This window comes from Tauraco erythrolophus, chromosome 3, assembly GCF_009769465.1.
Source record: "Tauraco erythrolophus isolate bTauEry1 chromosome 3, bTauEry1.pri, whole genome shotgun sequence".
NCBI classification, from domain to species: Eukaryota; Metazoa; Chordata; class Aves; order Musophagiformes; family Musophagidae; genus Tauraco; species Tauraco erythrolophus.
In genome coordinates, this window is record NC_141467.1 from 83,162,150 (window position 1) to 83,183,737 (window position 21,588).

Sequence of the window (21,588 nt, forward strand, 5' to 3'; positions counted from 1 at the left end):
GGGACAGTCAAAGGGGAAAAAGAAAAACTAGAGAGCAGGCAGTTTTGTCGGATTCTAACGCCTTATCCGAGAGGCAAAAGAAAATGGTGTGCTTTGGTGGCCACTCTTTGGAAGAGGACTTGGAATGGTCTGAGCCTCAGATAAAAGACTCTGGGGTAGATACGTGTAGTAGCACAACTCTAAACGAGGAACATAGCCATAGCGAGAAGGTACTGAGATTATGGAGCCTGCATTCTAACCTGCTCATTTGGTCTTTGTTTGCTCTCTGTCACTCATTAAAATAGTGCATAAAATAAAAGATAGGGTGTTTCTAGAGACAATGTAGCATTTCTTAAGGTGCAGAAAAGAAAAACAAATGAAAAGTCTCTGCATGCTTGCAGCTTTTACTGTTTGGCAGCCTAAGAAAAAAATTGAGAGGCATAAAGGAATGTTATTCTTATGGTTGCATAATAGCATATCATGGCATTACCTTCAAGTATAAAGTAATTAACAATAAGGATTCTACTGATTGGCCTATTTGATTTACTATGTTCAAACTCCTGGGGCTGAAATTAAATTAATAGTTTAAACCCCAGGTGAAAAAGGAATAAAATTGGTTCTCTCTGTGCAGAAAAGTTGTTTTTCTTTTTTCCCTTTCACTGTCATGGTTGTTCTTTTGTTTTGTTGCCATGCCACTTTTGTGCAGTATTGTGCAGAATTAAAGGCTTTGCCATCTGCTTTGGTATTTTTTATTTTTGCTTTCTGTTTGGTGGAAATTATGATAAATCTTTTTAGAGTTGTTAGTTGTAATGGGAGCAGATTTGTCTGTACCTGCTAATTTTGCATGAAATAGAGCATGAAACAGTATTGATCTGTGAAAAAGTGCTATGATTACACAAAATAAAATTTTAACATTTTATTAATTATGCCTCTATGTAAGTATAGCTGTGCCCATGTATAGTAATGGAATAATAACTTCCCTAACTGTGCTTCCTATGTGAAGTAGTTATTCCAGGAAGGAAATAATAAATTTAAATAGATTGACGACTATACCTTTTAATGTATTCTATAAGTTTTAATATACTACTACCATAAAAAAAGTAAAACACTGAAAAAGATTGTCAATCTTAGGGAAAATTGACATGTTTGGACTCACACAAAAAAGAAGAAATGCCTAACATCAAATTTCTGTTTTGAGTTAAACTTCTTTTTCAGTATTACTCTTATACTAGACCTCTACAGTTGTTTTTGTCAGTTCTCAGGTGTGATTGTCACTGTGTGTAGATAACTATGTATAGTTGTCTGTATCTGTCTAGTAATCAAGACACAAAGATCATTCTACATATTTACAAATTCAATTTAGTAAAATAGATAATGCTAATAAATATTAGAAAAACATTGTGATGGACTATATATCCAAATAAATATTCAGTTTTCTGTCATTCTACTGCATTAAATATTAGTGTAATCATAGTACTTTCATGGCTTTTAAAAAATATATCAGGAAATGAAAGGTATTACTGAAATATTTTTCTTTAAAATCATATTCACTGTATTTTCCATTAACACCATATGATAGCACCCAGTAACTTGGCAACCATCCAAAGATGGAGATCGTCTCATTGGTCGGATATTATTAAATAAACGACTAAAAGATGGAAGTGTGCCTAGAGACTCAGGAGCAATGCTTGGACTGAAGGTTGGTAATGAATAATTTAGGAACTAACAACTCTCTTAGTTAAACTAGCTGCTTTTATAATGAAAGCATTGTCATATTATGTACTGTATGCATACTGAAATCTATAATGCCTTATCATTCTCAAAATTACAATATAGAGACGTTTTATTTTCAGTTACCAAGAGTAATTTTGCAGGGTCCCTGACAGACTCAAAAATTGTATTTTTCAGGAAGACTAGACATGTTTTCACAAGTTTGCTGAGAATGTCTACTCTGCAAGGTACTAATTGCATTCTTGCTGGGCAAGCCAAGCCCTGTTGACTTCATTATGGAGCATTGCACCATGGCAGAATTTCTATTTTCTAAAAGAGAAATGTGAAAAATAAATTATCTCTATTGAAAATCTCAGGGACATCTGAAAGTTAATGACATTTCAATCCAGAGCAGAGTTTGCTAATGGAAGAGCCTGTTTCTGGATTTTTTTTTTCCCCTCTGTTTGTTGGATTTACTGCGTTTTAAATACACAAGACAAAAAAGTATTTAGTACGTTCGCATCTTTTTCATGATGCAGTACTTTTCAAATAGATTATGAAGCTATTTCTAGCTCATTTCTTGATATTATTATTTGCAGTTCCAGCAATACTAGTATAAAATGGGGAATGAATTATACATAGTAAAAGAAGCAAGCATGTATTTGTTTTGAATCAACATCCTTGTGAGAAATCATGAAGAAAGTTGATTAATTCTCCATTCTCTATTTAGCATGACACTGACTTCCCTTTGGGTACATAGATTAGGCTACAGTCATACACCATAAATAGAGACTAATCCAGTGTAGTTACTTTTAAAATATACTAACATGCTATGGAAATTTTTGAAATTTTATTTAATTTACAAAGGATTGTATTTTGAAATCGATGGAGAAGCCAGTTTAACATCACTCTTGGCATGTGTGTTATTGTCTTAATGTCAGAAAATGCAAGTGAAGAAATTAAGTGTCACTATGAAGTATATTTTGTTTAAAGTTCTATTGTTAAAATGCTAAAATCTTCCATTATAAAGATGAACTCTTCACTGAGATTCGTGAATAGTTTAGATTCAAGAGTAGCTACTTTTAAATCTCAATAGACATCTGAAAAGAGTGATTTTCAGCAATTATTCCTGACCTGAATTTTCAAATATTTGCATTATTGAAAGTAACCTAAACTGGATTTAATATTACAAATTTTAAATCCCAGTGTGAAGAATGGTAAGAAACCTTAAGAATTTGAAGATTATGCGGTTGTAACCAATGCTGATATTTGAATCTGCTGACTCTAAGATAAATTGTAAGGTCAAATCTCTTGAAGTTTCAAGTAGAGAAATCTTCAGTTTGACAAGTATTTTCATCTGACTTGCCCAGCCAAAGTGGATTTAATTAATTGATAGAGATGTTTGATGCTTAGTATGGACATCTTACATTAATATATCTGGTTTCACTTTAAAAGTATTGAAGTAAGCAGTCTAATGACCAATACCTACATTTTTTGAGGTGATAATTTATAATACAGTGAAAAACTATACATATATTTGCTAAAATTTGAAAGGTTTAGCATTCTGTATTTGTGTTGTGTTTAAATTACAGATAGCCAGAATAGGTACAAACAATAACCTGTCGTAGTCAAAATTCTGTGGTGTTTTTTTCAAGTGTATCAGTCTTACCTGGTCTACCTAAAAACCAAGGAAACAATTAAATTTTTCTTTCTGTTGCCAGAACATTTAAGTAATTTAAAGTAATTTTCATTCTACGAAAATGCTTCCTCTTTGAAACAGGTAGTAGGAGGAAAGATGACTGAATCAGGTCGACTCTGCGCATTTATCACCAAAGTTAAAAAAGGAAGCTTAGCTGATACAGTGGGGCATCTTAGACCAGGTATGTATCTACTATGGATCTTTACTGATGAGTTGCTTTTCTAAAGGTAATAATAAGTGAGCAAGTTTAATTAGATGTGAAATTATGTTAAATAGGTGTTATGAGCTACTGCAGAATTCAACCTGACATTCAGTTACTAGATTATTGACTTTACTGCTTTTGTGAAATATATATTCTCATGTTGTTCAGAATCATATTTTAACATTTTTATTCACGTTTTTATACTCAAAATAATATTCCAGTGGTGTCCTGCCCAGTTGTTTTGTGGAGTATATTTTATTTAGAGCAAACCAAGCTATTACAGAACCAGCTCAACTAAGAAACTGCTTCTATCCAACATGCAAACCATGGATTGCTAGATTGGAGAATGTGCAAGAAATATTAACGGTTAACATAAGAACTATCTGAACCTTAAATACTAAACTTGTAGAGGTAAATGGATCTTCAAAATAGTAAGTTGATGAGATATGCTGTTTTAAATATCTGCATTTTCTAAATAGCATGTTGGGGTTTCTTTTAAACCACAGTTCCTAAAGTGAATAAGAGCTATATTTAATTCAGTAGGGGTCCTACTGATGATGTTATTGTTTCACTGAACTTTACATATCTGAAGCTGAGCTGCAGAAAACCTTCAATATTCAGGATTTTTCCTTATGAAGGACTCTAAACTTCTACAACACAGATTTCACAGTTCGGTAAACTGACACAACGGCTTAAATTGTTGTAAGTACAGTTCACATCAGACTTCTTAAGCAGAGTGTTATTACTGAAATTACAGGTGATGAAGTATTAGAATGGAATGGAAGGCTACTACAAGGAGCCACCTTTGAAGAGGTGTATAACATCATTTTAGAATCTAAACCTGAGCCACAAGTGGAGCTTGTCGTTTCAAGACCAATAGGGTAAGTAATTTCATAAATTTTTGTATTAAATACGACAAAAATGTTGCTAAATTTCACTTCTAGGGCAGAGTTTCATAAACATTCTAAATAGTAAAACTTTTTGCAAAATTCTGTAAACCGAAAGCATAGCTAGAATGATACATCACGCCAGTAAGTAGAAAGAGTTGGTGTGAAATCCAGTATTTTCTGAGAGAGTCCCAGTCATTCTCTGCCAATATGGTCAAAAATAAATTCCCGTCTGTGGTTGTTTAGTCGGTGATCCAGCCTATATTGGCTCTGAAACTGTGCTTATACTCTTTTTATTGTTGCAATTCTTGATTAATAACTTGACTATTGATTTTTATTTCTCCCTTCACATTATACATAATATATATAAAATTGTATATTCGTATTTGGTCTATGAACTAATGATGAACTCTATTTACTGAGTCTGCAATGTAGAATTTTGCCCAAAATACAGTATGCTAATGACATAATCAATATGCTTTGGAAAGTCTTGAATACACATTCTCATCATCTTCATCTATGAAATCTGTTATATTATTGCTTGTTATCTAATACAGAACATATCTGAATGAATAGCTAGCACTTGTGCTTGTCTAAACTGTGTGACACTTTTTCTTTGGTGCTTTACATTGCCCAGTTTTCTTAACTTTCAGACCTGTCTCTTGATGGCTAAAGTTCAATTTTTATTGCATAGCAATAGGACATTTCTAGTTGTTTTGTTGTATTAGGCTGTGAATACTTCCCCTTCTTCATCTGTTCTTTTTCTTCCAAGTTCCTACAGCCTAGATTTGCACCCATCCCTTTTTAACTTCTCCATTGGAAGTTCCATAGCTGATCACACCAGGGTTATGAAGAGGGGGATGCTCATCACTGAATTTGAAGATGCTTACAGTTGTTAAGAATTTTCTCTTTTCCCCTACCGAATTTTTTATGATGTCTATGACACAACTGGACAGGGTGTTAAGTAATCTCATTCAGGCTCCCTTTTCCACGGGAGATTGGACCAGATGGTCTTTCAAGATCTACTCCAACCCGGGCTGTTCCATGATTCTATAATTTTAATTAATAAATATATGTATCCCTTTATTTTGTATAAGATGCACACAATTATCTTGTCTTCCTATGAGAAAGCATGGGTAACACAACAACTAAAAATTAAGAAGTACTGAAAAAAATCTAGAACCATATGATCTAAGGATGGAATTTCAGTGAGGGCAATTTGTTATGGGTTCAGCTATAATAGGAACTTAATGTGTTTGACACATCAGGAACTTAATGTGTAGGAACTTAATTTGGGTTGACAATTTTAAATTAACTTGATAACAACAAAAACTGCTTTATCTTGTCAGTGAGAAGAGAGATTATCTCCTACATACGTACTGAATTGCAGCCCCTTTAGGGTAAAGGCTTATCATCTGTCTTATCCTTAAAAACCTTTGCATAGCTTGGGAGTTGTAGGTATAATAATAATGCTAAGGGACAGACTACATCGCTAGAAGAATATTGTCTCAGAAAAGGATTTCATAACAGGCATAAGATCTTTCATAGTTTCTCAAATAGAAGTTTATAGCAAAAGTTACAAGGAGCTCCTCACGTCTTGAAAATATTATTTTTTTTTTTCTCTTCTTGCATTCTATTAATTGTGTGAAACTTCCTGTATTCTTTCCTGTACTTTTATATTTACTCTGTTGTTTACCTTCATAGAATCATAGAATCATCTGGTTGGAAGAGACCTTCAGGATCATCAAGTCCAACCATTCACCCTGCACTGTCAGGGTCCCTAAACCATGTTGCTCAACACCAAATCTACATGGTTTTTAAACATCTCCAGGGATGGGGACTCCACCACCTCCCTAGGCAGCCTGTTCCAATACTTCACAACCCCCTCTGTAAAGAAATTTTTCCTGATATCTAACCTAAATTTCCCCTGGCACAACTTGAGGCCATTCCCTCTCATCCTGTCATTCATAACGTGGGAGAAGAGACCGACCCCCATCTCCATTTCTCACTGGGAAACAGTGTCAAAGGCCTTGCTAAAATCAAGGTAAACAACATCCACAGTTCTTCCCTCATACACTAAACAGGTCATTTTATCATAGAAGGAGATCAGGTTGGTCAAACAAGACCTGCCCTTCATAAATCCATGTTGACTGGGCCTCATCATCTGACTGTCTTGTACATGACGCATGATAACACTAAGGATGATCTGTTCCATGAGTTTACCTGGCACTGAGGTCAGACTGACAGGCCTGTAGTTCCCTGGATCTTCCCTCTTACCTTTCTTGTAGATCGGTGTCACGTTTGCCAACCTCCAGTCAGCTGGTACCTCTCCTGTTAGCTTCGTTATCATCATGTCTTCTGTTATGTTACCATGAGCTCCACTTGCTGTCACTAGAGCACCATATCTACAATTCTTTAAAGACAGTCATGTGGGCTCTCAAGATGCCTTCTTCAGCATTAACTGCTTGTCACATAGTCTAAAGAACTGAGCCAGATGAGGTCTAAAAAAGTCATTCTTTGTACTTGATTCCCAGTGTCTTTTTGCAGTAGATGTATAAGAGAGTTTTCACCTCCAAAACTCCGGTTACTAACATAAATGGGTTTATAACTGAAGTCTCAATGATGAATACTTTCTGCAAGCTGGTAAGATTTTAAATTCTGGTTATGTAACTCTTTGGATTTTGATATTAACAATATAGCTTCAGAAATGTTTTTCATGAGATTTGAGCTGGGGAGCTGGAAATACCATATTATCTTCTCAGTTGAGGAGATTTCTGGTCATAATCAAGTAGACTATAGAAATTAATACCTTATGCTTGCCCAAGGAAACATAACACCATAGGTCTGTGTTATGCCCCAGGGAATAAAGTTTCAATGTATTTAAAAACATTAAAAGTTCAGATTTACCAGATATCTGATGTGATAATTATTTTGATTAGAATAATTGATGCCCACTTGAAATATTTCACCTTTTCATTGAGATATATCCTATTACCTATAAAGGGAGTCTCTTGATGGTCTCATGGCAATACACTAACTCATGCCAGAAATCTTTAGACAGTTACCAGCTATTGACTTAGCTGAGAAAGGGAACCTATTGTCGTATCCTGATATAATGAATACAAAAGCAAATTCCAGTAAACATGATTGTTAGTTCTTCTTCATTTCATTATGGACTGACTGCTATGAAAACTGAAGATGGCAAGCTAAGCTGATAAAGGAAGATAAAATGGAAAACTCCTTTAAAAAATTCCCAAACATATACTTTCGGCATGCAATTTATCCCTTTTTCTATCTTAAAATAAAAACCGATGGTCAAGTTGCTATTGTATGTGAGCTGGCTGTCTTTTATATGCAACAATTTATCTATTTCAAAAAGTTACTTGAAAATGCATGTTGTTTTCATAGTTGCTACTGTTTTGAATTTGGAAGGAATGATGCATTGTGCTTTATTAATCATTCTATACAATCTGCTTGCAATGGAACATATGTTAAAACGTAAAGAGATGCCTAAAAGTACTTCTGCTTCTTCGACATCTGTTTATCTTAGTGAGATTTCCTTGTAAGAAATACTGTTCACACTACTGTGAAATACTGGGGTCTGTGTGCTTTAGGAACATAAATCATAGAATCATAGAATGGTTAGGTTTGGAAGGGACCTCAAAGATCATTTAGTTCCAACGCCCCTGCCATGGGCAGGGAAACCCTCCACTACACTAGGTTGCCCAAAGCCTCATCCAATCTGGCCTCGAACACTTGCAGGAATGGGGCATCTACAACTTCCCTGGGCAACCTGTTCCAGTGCCTCACCACCCTCGGAGTGAAAAGTCCTTATATCTAATCTAAATCTGCCCTCTTTCAGTTTAAATCCATTACCCCTTGTCCTATCACTACACACCCTTGTAAAAAGTCCCTCTCCAGCTTTGCTGTAGGCCCCCTTTAAGTACTGGAAAGCTGCAATAAGACCACCCTGGAGCCTTCTCTTCTCCAGGCTGGACAGCCCCAACTCTCTCAGCCTGTCTTCATAGGAGAGGTGCTCCAGCCCTCCGATCATCTTCGTGGCCCTCCTCTGGACCCACTCCAGTAGCTCCATGTCCTTCTTGTGTTGGGGCCTCCAGAGCTGAACGCAGTATTCCAGGTGGGGTCTCATGAGAGCAGAGTAGAGGGGCAGAATCACCTCCCTCAACATGCTGGCCACACTTCTTTTGATGCAGCCCAGGATACGGTTGGCTTTCTGGGCTGCGCACGCACATTGCCAGCTCATATTGAGCTTCTCATCCACCAGCACTCCCAAGTCCTTTTCCTGTGTGCTACTCTCAATCCATTCACCGCCCAGCCTGTGCTTGTGCTTGGGATTACCCTGACCCACATGCAGGACCTTGCACTTGGCCTTGTTGAACTTCATGAGGTTCTCACAGGCCCACCTCTCCAGCCTGTCAAGGTCCCTCTGGATGGCATCCCTTCCCTCCTGCGTGTCCACAACACCACACAACTTGGTGTCATCTGCAAACTTGCTGAGGGTGCACTCGATCCCAGTGCACTCTGAACACTATCTAAATGATAGTGTTCAGAGCTTTCAAGTTTATTGTTTCAGGTATCTAGAGAAAACATATTCAATCTGTTCACAATGATATGTATTTTCAAGGCTTTCTTCTCAAACTCACATGATAGGAATTTTTTTTTTAATTACAGGTTAGGTTCAGGAGTGAATTTCTGAGTAAAGTAATAGGTGACTATTGGGTTCCTTTGTATATTTGATATCTGTAGAATTTATAAACTTAAATATTTACGTCTTGAATAGGCCTTGTACGTTTCTGGCAAGTTTTCATTACTAACAAATATAGAGACAGTGTTTTTTTTCTTCTCTACAGTGGACCAGTTGCATGCCTTCTGATTAATTTGAATTGTTGGATACTGTGCATCAATTCTCTTGGAAAGTTTCCTCAGTCTGCTTAGTATAGCTATCTTTGTAGTGAGTCTTGAAAGCTGTTTGGAAACGGTATACCAAAAAGGAACTAGATAAGTTTTGGTTTTATACAGTACAGACATTTTTTTTTTTTTTTAATTGCATGAGACGGTAGATATCACTGAAAACATTTTTAACTTTCCCTTCCTCTTCACACACCTTTGTGGTGGGTAGATCTTGGCTGGCTGCCAAACCCCAACCCAGCCACACTCCCTCCCCTTCCTCAGCAGGACAGGGGGAGAAAATAAGATGGAAAAGCCCATCAAAGGTTCAAGATAAGGATGGAGAGATCACTCAGCAATTACCATCATAGGCAAAACAGACTTGTCTTGGGGAAGATTCATTTATTAGGCACGAATAACAGAACAGGACAGTGAGAAATAAAAACAAAACTAAACCCTCCTTCCCCTCAGCTCCCTTCTTCCCAGACTCAAATTCACTCCTTTGTTCCTGGCTCTTCTACCCGTCCCCCCACCAAGCAGCCCAGGGGGGATGGGAAATGGGGGTTTCTGTCATTCCTCCTCCCCCTTCTCTGACCTTGGTGTCTGCAGGGATGTTTTTCTCTTTCCCCTCTCCCCCCGCCTTCTCTCACAGCTGCTGCGCAGGCTTCTTCACCCTTTCTTAAGTGTGTTATCACAGTGGCTCCACCAGGTTGGCTAACAGGCTCAGCTGTACCTTGCGGTGGGTTCACTGGAGCCAGCTGGAACACAAGCTGCCCTGCAGCCCCTTGCCCACTCCTGGGCACCGGCACCCGGCGCAGCCTTGAAGAAACCAATGGCACTGAAACACACGTTGTGATTCTAAATATTGTTCTTGCTGTGACTCAGAGCTGAAGCTCCTCGTCTTGCTTGGTTTTGCTCAAATACCTTCAAAGTGATTTATTAGCATATTGATAGTTTTTATTAGCATACAGTAATGTTTGCCCCTCATAGGAAGAGTATGTTCCTTTGGGGGATGAGTGGGCGTAATGAGGTACTTAGTCATTGCGACTGAGTGCTTTAAAGTTACATAGCTGTACACACAATTTAATACAGGTGATGCAATATCTCATGTATATGCAAGTATGCAATTTTGCCAAATGAAATTACTCATCTTATTTAGTTGTGGAAGAGATAAGATTGGCCAAATTTGGGGTTCAGGGACAGTAAAGGACATCTTGGGATAGCCATTATTGACAGTTTAGTATGTTTGAGTGAGAGTCCAATAAATTTAATTAATATATAATGTCATAATAAAGCCTACTACTCACAGTTTTAGTCTACCATTAACTCTGAGACTGTTTTTTTTTTTATTTATTTACTGAATTATTGCATTTGTGGCTGTGCAGCCTCTCTCTTGCATTCACCAAACCACTTGTTCTGTAGGCTTTAATTTGCTGCTGAAATTATTTATACTGGATAAGAGATAAATCTTCATCATGACTGAAGACAACCAGTAGATCCTATGCCTTTCCTGATACATTCCACGGTGGCTTGAGAAGTGTTATAGTGCAACTGAAATTCAAATATGTTTGTTAGATAAAAAATCAACCTGTCTTACTTTTCCCGATTTCAGGGACATTCCCAGAATACCTGACAGCACACATGCACAGCTGGAGTCCAGTAAGTTTCAATTGTGGGGTAGGAAAACCTCTCTCTTTTATGTAAGCACAAATGGATTGAAAAATGTCATCTACAGTCAGTATAGCTCGTCTCTTCGTTTGTATTTGTCTCAATATGTCGTCTTGCCATGTTATTTATCTATTTTTGTTTAATAATAAACTATCAAAAGTCAGGATATTTTGATTTAGAGTTGACATTTGGTTATAAGCTTAGGCTGTTTTTGATTGAAAAGAAAAGCATACTTCTAGCTAGTATGCAAGAACATTAATAGTGATTTTTAATATCCTGTTTTGTTGTTTTGCATTTCAATTGAACCTTATGAGCTAAAAAAGGGGATGAAATATTCTTTATTTACAATCTGAGAGATAGCTGCTTTGAAATCATTATACTTTATTGGAACCATTCAGCACTCTTTAAATTCGTGAAAGCAGTATTTCATGTGCGGAAAAATAAATTTTTCTTTGGCTTAGATCTGATAAGATGAATTTCAGCCTGGAGTTGTTTTTTATTATTGTTTTAGAAATATTTTATAATAGAAGCCATAAATAAAGGCAGTGGCATAAACTTGATTAAAATAATATGGAAAACTCCTCCAATAACTTTTCACGAATCAGCCAAGTCTTAAAATAAAATCCATTTTATGTTTTGTGAGATGTAGAATGTCTTTTGTATTTATAAAAATACTTTACTTTTACTCTATGTTTTATATGTCAAAACTTGTCCTCTGACAGTTTGCAGACCTTGTAGATTTGAAATAAAATGCATGAAAAACGTCACCTGCATCTAGATGTTTTTGTAAAAATCTAATTAAAAATTAGTCTGATTGTACAAGTTAATAAGTGCTCTTCAGAAGACTGAATTCCTTTGACCACAATGAAGTGGTCAAAGGAAAAAAATAACTTCACTATTTAGGAATTTTGGGCCATTAACTTACTGACATAATTACAGTCAGAATTATTTGAATAAAGAATTTTTTTTGTTCTGTATGCTTCAGATTACATTTTTCAGCTATAATAAACTTGGAAGGCTTTTGACTGCATCAGAGTGCCAAAAGATTGAGTATCATTATTTAGTAGTTTTAAATAGATTAAAAAGTGATATTTATCACAACTTTATTGTATGTTTGGTTATATTTGTAATATTTTTCTTTAAAGAACATTGTAAAAAATGCATAAGTGCTACTATTAATAAAATATTTTTATTTATTATTACAGGTTCTAGTTCTTTTGAATCTCAAAAAATGGACCGACCTTCTATTTCAGTGACTTCTCCTATGAGTCCTGGCATGTTAAGGGATGTTCCACAGTTCTTGTCTGGACAACTTTCAGTATGTAAACATTTCATTGATATTAATATTGTGCTTTTTGCAGCATATACAACTCTCATTGCAGTGTGCAAGCTACCTCTAACAGAAATTTCTTGTTAAACTAGCTACATTTTTTGTTTAATGCTATATATCTCGGTTTAACCAGGGCCATAGTTTCATAAGAACATTCCTTTTTATTAGCTTTTTTGAAATTTTATATAAATATATATGTTCAACATATATAAAATATATGCATATTTATCTAGTAAGCTTGACTGGTAGATTCAAGTTTTCAGAAACCTAATCTTGGCCTCCAGTGATGTTTGTGCTGTTGAGCATAAACACTTTTTCAACTGTAACACTTACGTGTACAGTTGGTAGATTTTATTACCTGTGTGCTTAGCCGTTAATATTACTTGTTTCTGATCCAGTAGCTTTCGTATATACCTTTCCCCAGATATCGCTCTGATTGTTTACTGACGCTGCATTCTTTGTACCAGTGTTACTAACTTTTGTTCTTCACTCTCATTGAGAACAAAGTTCATGACATGAATATTTTCTTTAAAGGGGTGATTTTTTTGTATTGGACTGAAGAACTTGAGTTTTGTATGCTTTTCTGTGTCATTTACAACTCCAAAGTGTGATTTTTCAAAAGTGCTCGGTTTTGGCCCGGTACACGTTGAAAAGGAGAGGAAAATAGAATGGAAGTAGTGTAAAACTGATGTTAAACAACTTTGAAAATGTCACATTCGTATTTCTTCTAAGTTGTTTATGTTAAGATAATGAGTGCAACATAAAAACATGCATAAAACCTAAGCAGACTGTTTATAGGTCTCACAGAAATGGATAGAGGAGAGGAAGAAATATTTTTCTGTCTGTTGAGCAGCCATGTTGGCTCCATTTTGCAATGCATGAACATTATTTGATTTGCTCATCAGACCAGCCATCAACAATATATAATTTTTAATTTTCTGTAACCATTGTACTTCTTTGAAAGAATCCTTTGGATAAATGGAAAGCTAGAAATCCTGACTGTAGAGTACAGAATGCTTTGCACAAAATACAGTGACAAAGGAACATGAACATGAACTGTCAAAATACACAGACTGAGGTTTCTAAAAACCAATTTAATTTTGCAAAACAGCAAAAGGTATTGATAGTGGAAATAGGGGAGAAAAAATCTCTTTTGGCTAAATCTCATAAAAGATTAGGCTGACAAAAAGTTTTGGATTCTAGCTCCCAGCATGAAATTCAAGATCCAGAGTTAGCTGCTCAGACATCCAGCACACAGACACTGCGGAATGATGGTCCAAATAGGAACCATCTCCTTGCTTTCTCAGTTTCAGAAGCAAAATCTTCAGGAGTTTAAGATGAGGATTTATTAGTAAAGTCTGCTGATTTTGTGGTTGCATATGATACTGCAGTTTGAGATCCGTAAGAATAGTTTCAGGAGATTTGGAGGTATACTCTACTGACAATAACAGAATTCACAAGGTTTTATATCTCAGAATGGCATACAAATTCAGTATTTAACTCAAGGAGACATCATTCTTATTTTTAATTATTTTTTTCTTATTTCAAGATAAAAATGCCTTTATTAATAACTTTATAGCATTTCTTTCCATCTAAGGAAATCGAATAACCTTAGGAGACATTTAGAGATCTCTCCTACAGTTGTCCTCTTTGTACTCCCTTAGGTACTTTCTGCAGTTATATACAATACTCCCTAGTACACAATATCCTCATTTCCCTCAGAGCAGCTGATATCTGAGAATATCTGGTTGACTGACACCGCAGTCAGCAATTCTCAGTAACTCCCTAAATTAAAGTCCCACTGTCTCAATGTAGACACTTAATATTAGCAGTTTGGAAATTTGGATACTTATCTTACCTCACCAGCTAAAGAAAGTTGTAAATAACTGTTTCGTGTTAATCATGTTAATGGCACAACCCAGCTCCTACTGTTGTTGGCTAAAGGCTTTGGGAGGCTAGTACTAAAACTTTTGCTTTGTGAGGAAGGGTGGCTGTCACAATGGCTGAAGGTGGTGTGGCTAGATAGCAACATGGCGCCTAGCTGGGCACATTGAAATGCGTAGACTAAAATATACTTTTAGAAAAGGATGACTTTAAGAGATTTGAACTATTCTACAGGAACAGTTTTTTCAAAACAGTAAATATCTGTAGTTTTCTTGTGATCTGATATTTTAAGTTAGTTTTGAAAAATCACATTTTTTTTGACTTTTCGAATTTGGGGGTTTATGTGTCTTGAAGGTAGTGCAATGAATAGTTTTTCCTTCGCTTTTAAAAATTTTGGTTTCTCATTTTATAACTTTAAAAAGTTTTGAAACTTTGGAAGAGTTAGTGAAAAAAACAACTCTTTGTAAAGCTGGAGATGTTTTGAAAAATTAGAACGGACTATGAGATTTTCTGATTTTGGACCTTTAGCAGAGATGAAGTAATAGGGAAAAAATAAATTTTAGTAATCTCTTTAAGTTCCAAAAAGTATTTTACTTTAAACACTACAAAATGGACAAGCCTCAGTATTTTGATTTTCCATGTTTTTAATCAGCTCTTTTCTGATGGAAGAGTTGATGGAACACTCATTCATTCCAAATCGCTGACTAAGATGGAAATGGAAGGAACTACCAAATTCCAAATGTAATTGGGAATGTGCTCTTTATGGTGAGTGCCTAGGCAGGCGAATAACTGCAGAGCCCTGGCAGTAGATGAGAGGACAGGATGCTGCTCTTTGTGGAAGTGGTGGGTCAGCTGACATTCTGGGCAATGGTAGTTGAATTCAGACAGGTGTGCTGAATCTGAGGGAACAGATGATAGGTAAGATTTTGGAATTGTTTTCTGTAATTTTGGACGTACCATGTAGTTGTGATAGGCTGTTGTTAGGGCAGCTGTGTGTAATAGACTGTGAAATGCAAAAGTTGTGGGCAGAAGTGGAGATACCTACAGTTAAGAGTGGAGGTCTGAAGTATTTGAATATATGCTTGGATATACACGTCCTTATTCAGACAGTGCTACAGATCCTTCAAGGATATTTGTATCACTAGTGTTTTGGAATGTATTTTTTTGTGTTTGATATGTTTTTAGCCAGTTTAGCTGCAGTGACGCCTCTCTATTATTCAGGGATGTCTATCTCCATCTGTCCAGTCTTCCATGTTTTCCTCTGTATTGGCATTGGACTGTGTACCTGTTTTCTTCTGTAGAGGTGACACTCCAGAGCTGGTTAATAGGATTTCTTATGAAGTAAAACATCTTACATAGCTAGGAAATCTTTCCATTTATAATTATTCTGCCCAAATACATATTTAATTGACCAAATTATGTGCAGCTACAGTAAATTATTTTCTGTTATAACTTACTAAGGTATAGAAATAATTTATCTGTATTCTGTGCAGTTTATGGCATTTTTTGATCCACATTGTTCTTTCAGGGGAGTATCTGAGTGTTATTGCAATTATTATTTTGTTATTATTTGCTTTGTCTGTTTCCCGTTTCTGTGGTTTTTCACTGATTTATTTTTCCTTTAATATAATTTTAAAAAAAGTCAATGTTCTTTGTATGTTGGTGCTCTTTGCTTCATTACTGCATTCTGGCTACTTTTTCAATACTGCATGAAAAGTGTAACTTGGAATGCTTTTGCAATAGTTAAGTTTAGAGACTGATAACATGACTAGAAGACTGTCTAAATGGATACAGGTATAAAATAACAATATTTCCTTTTTGTAGTGGTGGAAATTCTAACAGAAAACAGATGTCATTTATAAAATTGATCTATTTTCTTGTACAGGTGAACCAGAGAATCACTTAAATAGATTTTCCATACATATTCCATTTATAAAGCAATAAAAGTAAAGATATATTAATTATAAATGTCATATCTGTAGCATATCAGAAAGAATATGTTGTATATTGTGAAGGACATAATATGTCAGCGTATTGGGGAATGAGGTTAAGTATGAGACATGCTCCCCTTTCCCCATTCATCTTTTCCTTTTCCCCTTTGTCTTCTCCCCTTTGTTCCTCTACACAAGTAAATTACTGTTACTCTAATGTCAAAACCTGGAAAGTTCTAGGTGGTGCAGACAATGTGCTCATTGTCTTCCCTTTCAAAGGCAGGTGAGGGTCCTTGGTGCATGGTGGGAGATCTTCTATCCCTTTTAGGATTGTGATATTCTGGAATATCTGTATTTCTCTTGTAATATGGAGCTGAAGCAAGCTGAAGATCTGCTTTTGTGGTACAAGAGTAGGTCACATTCTGGCACCCATGCATTGGGCTATGCAGTACTGCCTCTGCAGGGTAGAGAGCAGCGTGCAGGTGCTGTACCTTACGGAGCACAGGAGCACATCACACAAAACCTGTAATCCAGACTGTCAAATTTTCTTATATATCCTCTTGCTTTGGTGTGAGAACAGATTACTTCACACGTTTTATGGAACAGATTTCTCCAGCATCTGTGCATGCCAAGTAAGCAAGGAGGGTGACAGAACCATCATCATACTGCCTATCTCCATACTTTTGAGTACATTTCTTATGGAAGTGAATATTGAGTAGTAGCTTCTTTCCATCACTTTGAATTAGATCCATAGTCTCAGGAAAACCCAGCAGGGAGGTAAAGGAGATTCGAGTCTGTCAGATTGCTGTGGTGATTGTGATCTACTCCCATGCTCCTGTTCCCCCACTCACTGGCCCTCTGAGGTATCAACATGTGCTCCTGTTCCTGTCCATGCCTCATACACGGTACTCATTCTGGGCCACTCCATTAGCTGTTGCCCTAAGCTGAAGATGGAGCGCGGTTGGAGTTTTTTGGCTAGTCCAGGAATTTGGGGAGTGTTGCCCTACTGTATCACAAAAATAAGAACTATAAGTGCATCTGTATATGCAGTGCAACTACTAAGTTTGCTAAATGCTCTAGATCCCATTTCATGCATAGGTTTTCTGTGTATAACATGTATGTCACGATTGCTAGAGAGTTGAAAGACATTGATTGTACCTTCCCCCATGTACTGCTAATACCAGATAGCGCTAACTTTCTTCTAGTCGTTTTTAAAGTATTTAGGAGGGTTTTTTATAAAATGCCTCTTAAAGTTGCAGAAAAGAGAAAAACTTTTACTTTACTTGCTTTACTCTAGAAAGCAACCGAAGCTGTCAATGCATGAACGAACTGTACTTGTTTCTGTCTCTGAATATGCATCTACAATCTTCCTGAAAGAGATGATCAATCTGAAATTATGTTTCCTGCCCCGCTTTTAAATCACACTTTGCCGACCTGCTCCTTTTATTGATGTTGTTTCTAAATCTATTGTAAATGTTATCTGTAGACCTGTAAAGTGAAATCCTTGCTCCTGGGGAATCAGTGGCAAAATTCCTGCTGACTTCCCTAAGACCAGAATTTCCATCACAGGGTTTTGATATGATTTGATAACAGATTTGGAGATTTAATTTATGCATTGCATTAGAGTATTTTGTGTTAGATAAATATGTCATTGGTGTAAAGCTGTGTTTAAAGTAATAGTTGTGTGTCTTTGTTTTTACTTTTGGTCTTTTAGTTTCCAGCGTGTTGTCCTTTTTGGTTTTGTTTTATTGCTTTTTCTTTAATTTTGCTTACCAGAGCCAAAGCCTTAGTAGAAGAACAACGCCTTTTGTTCCTAGGGTTCAGGTAAAGACTTCGTCTGCCTGACAGAAACTAAAGTTGTGTTTTTTTCTTTTGTTTGTTATGGAAAATGCATAGTAGGAAAACGTTACATTATAGTCCGTTTTCCCATATTTTTAGTGTGTTGCTTTAAACCATATTAACAAGTTTCATGTCATCTTGTGAGCAGCTCGTAAAATTCTGCATGAGGGTTAAAATATTAATTAAAATTTAAAGAGACAACTAGTTTTTGTTTGCTGTTTACCCAGTATTAAACTCATACAGGTTTCAATAGTGATGATGGCTATGCATCCCACATACAAAACGTGTGTACTGTTTAAGCAATTAATTAAGTAATTTTGTGCTTGAGGTCATCGTATAAAGATGAATGTCTCTTTAAATCATTCACTATCATTACTTAACACATCCTTTTTTTGCATTTTCCAAGTAATAGTAACGCCTTGAGTGGAAGACAGGCAAAAAATTTGTACCTTGTTTAAAGAAACAAATTTCTTTTGTGTGAAAGTTGGTTCTTGCACTTTAAAAGTACATCAAAATAACCAAAATTCTATTTAAATAAACAAATCAATTCTCCCATTGTGTTACTGAATTTATTTAGGTTTGGTATTCTGTTTAGGTACAAGTTGTTTGCCTTTTTTCATTAGGAAGCTCCTAAGGTACTGTAGATTAACACAAAAGTAGGTTTTACTAATACGTTACAATGCTTATCTTGCTTTGCTGCATGTTTTTCTGTAAATAGAATATTATCTGCTTTTCTTACAAAAGATCTTTATGGAGATGTTAATCTTTTTTGTGGGAGCTGTATAAATGTTTGTTTTGTTTGATTAATTGCTCAAGGAAATTTGTAAAGGATGATCTAAATGAACAGAATGAGATTACTCAAATCTTAGAAATGGAGAAAAAGAACATATACATATATTTATAAAGGAAATCTTAAAAAGACTGTAGGAAATAGTTTGATTATGACTCATATTTGATAAAATACAGTTTTTTCACAATTTATTATTTCCTGGAAGTCCTTACAACTGCTTAAATGTAAATTCAGAATAAACAATCCAAGGAAAAAAATTGATATTAAAATTGTAATGTCTTGATAGTATTGTTTTAGGTTAACATATTATTATGTGCTACTAACATAAACTGGCTTTGTATTAAAAATTTAAAACATCCTTTAACATAATTAAGAAAGTTGTCTTCTGCTCATGGTAATGAAATCAAAGAGGGGTACAAATTCAATCACAAGTTGTTAAGTAGTTCATGAAGGTAAATATTGTAAATGATATAAGTAGTCTTTTAATTTTTCTTTTCTTTTTAGATATGTGCAAAATAAATTAAGAAATCGTATGACAATTGATTGTTCAATTTAAAAAGGAAACATCTGCCTGAAACCTGCTTATTTCATGAAATACTGTAATGTAGAAGTAACATGTAGTAGTACCTTATTTTAATCACATTATATAAAATAAAGAAATAGACATAAAAATTGTCAGTTCTACTTAGACTAATATCCTCTAATGGAAAAAAAAATTACTTTGATCAAATGATTGCAGTAGCCATTTAAGAAAATAAAACAAGTGTAATACTTGATAGAGAATATCCAGCAAGAGGTGAGGCTTACTCTCTCACCTCTGGTTGGCTTATTTTTGATATTGTAGATGAGAATTGGTTTTAGCCCCAATTTTGTTTCTGCACAATGTTCGTGGAGTCATTGTGGACCTCTCTAACAGATTTTTTGCACAGCTCAGTACCAGTCAAAGCTAAACATAGTGTTTGTGACGAGTTCCTGAAGAACTCAACCTTATGGCCGTGGCAACATTTTTACGACTAGGCTGAAACAAAAAGTACCCCATCTGCCCACTTTTAGTAGGGATAGTAGATAGTTTAAAATGGATTAATTTAACATATTTTTACAATGCAGGCTTCAGAGAAGAACAGAAATGCTCTAGTGATCTTTAAACATTGGTATTAGAAGCAGTCCAGCAGCAGTGCAGAACTCTGGTTACTTTTTGGCATGAGAAATTATCTCTGAGAGGTTGTTTATGGTTGTCAGGAGGTATACATTACATTGTGGGCTGTGGTATAGCTGTGTCTGTAGAATTCCCTACAAGAATGAGGATCTCCAAACATTTCTGTTTATATCTGTTTGTTTCATTGCTCTCAACAGGAAATGCGTATCTTTATTCTTGCTTGCATCTTCTTTACTTGTTAGTGTGAAACTGATCCTGAGGATAAATGTCCCAGATTCTGGCACAAGTTCCTCTTCCACACTTCACCTCCTGTCATTCCATGTGTTTTGTAGTTCTCGTATCACTGGATGATTTAAAACCTTTCATTATTTTTTTTATTTGGACGAAAACACTTTTTTTCCCTACCATACACCGTTCTGAACTTTTGCTGATTCTACAGTACTTCGAAAAGTGTGTATTTATTTCCTGAACTTTTAGATTCAGGTTAGCATACCAGCAATTTTCTAACTTAGAGTGATGCTTTGAGATATCTTTGTAGGGAACGAGCTGTTCTTAAATTTGTGTTTTCCATGGAGTATCTCTTGTTTACTTGGTGGAGCCTCCTTTTGAGCCAGAGGTGTGACTGTGTTTTTTAACTTCAAAAAATTCAGATATCCTTTAATACAGAATAGCAATATATTTGATTATGTATAAAAATACATGCATGCACCTATTTGACATTATTGAAATCAATATGAAGCCACTAAAAAAGAAATTCTTAAAAGAAATCTAGATTAGGCAGCCTAAATTCCTCCATAATTTTCTGGCCTTCATATCCTAGAAGCTCTTCAATTTGACAGCCTTTTCTTGTATTATTTCCAGCATATGAGACAGCAAGTGAAGCAGACAGCAATAATTTGTCTGGTTTAGCAACTCTTAATAGTTCAGGATTTGTTAGCGGTATGTTTAACAACATCCAAAGCTCACCTCAGCTACGCTGAAGACTTCACCACCTCAGGGCGGTTTCTGCATCTACATAAAGTCTAAATAAAATGATTTATGTAAGCATTTTTTAAAATAAACTTTTTTTTTTTTCAACAACGAATCCTGCTGGTGTATCTCGTTTCAGAATAATGCAAGCAAGCAAGAAAAGTAGTATTTCAGTTTCAATATATTACACTAATAAACAACTATGTAGGTTACATGAAAAATTGTAGTGAAAAACAGAAGAATAAAAATGCCTGGCCAGCTGTCTCTGAAACCCAGTGATGTTTAAGTAGGCTGTGGTGGTAGAAATCAAGCTGCAGGGCAGACGATCTCTCCCAGTGACACAAGTTTTATCTCTTTTCCATGAGATTTGTGAAGCAACTTTTATATAACAGTAAAGAAATAAAGTGTAGCATAGAATTAAAAGCTTCAAATATTCTCTGTTTTTAAATCTAAAGTTATCACTTAAGATATGGTGTGCCTGTGTGTGCTGTACACGAAACCACATTAGAATTGCATAGTTAAGCAAATAGTCAAGCATTCATGAGACAGGAATATAGGAAGTGGCAATAATAGTGCTATCTAAATTTTCTTATCTGATTTCCCTTATGCATATGTATTAAGAGTATGGGTCCTAAT

The 21,588-nt window shown here is 35.6% G+C and overlaps 1 protein-coding gene across 1 annotated transcript in view; it reads left to right on the forward strand.

Moving 5' to 3' along the window:
* The window catches only part of RIMS2 (regulating synaptic membrane exocytosis 2), a 504,339-nt gene that overhangs the window by 277,879 nt on the left and 204,872 nt on the right, over window positions 1-21,588 (forward strand). The window contains exons 6-10 of the mRNA XM_086609332.1: window positions 1,559-1,678; window positions 3,470-3,569; window positions 4,348-4,471; window positions 10,998-11,044; window positions 12,259-12,371. Coding sequence (XP_086465458.1) covers window positions 1,559-1,678; window positions 3,470-3,569; window positions 4,348-4,471; window positions 10,998-11,044; window positions 12,259-12,371 — 504 coding nt within the window. The remainder of the gene's footprint in view (window positions 1-1,558; window positions 1,679-3,469; window positions 3,570-4,347; window positions 4,472-10,997; window positions 11,045-12,258; window positions 12,372-21,588) is intronic.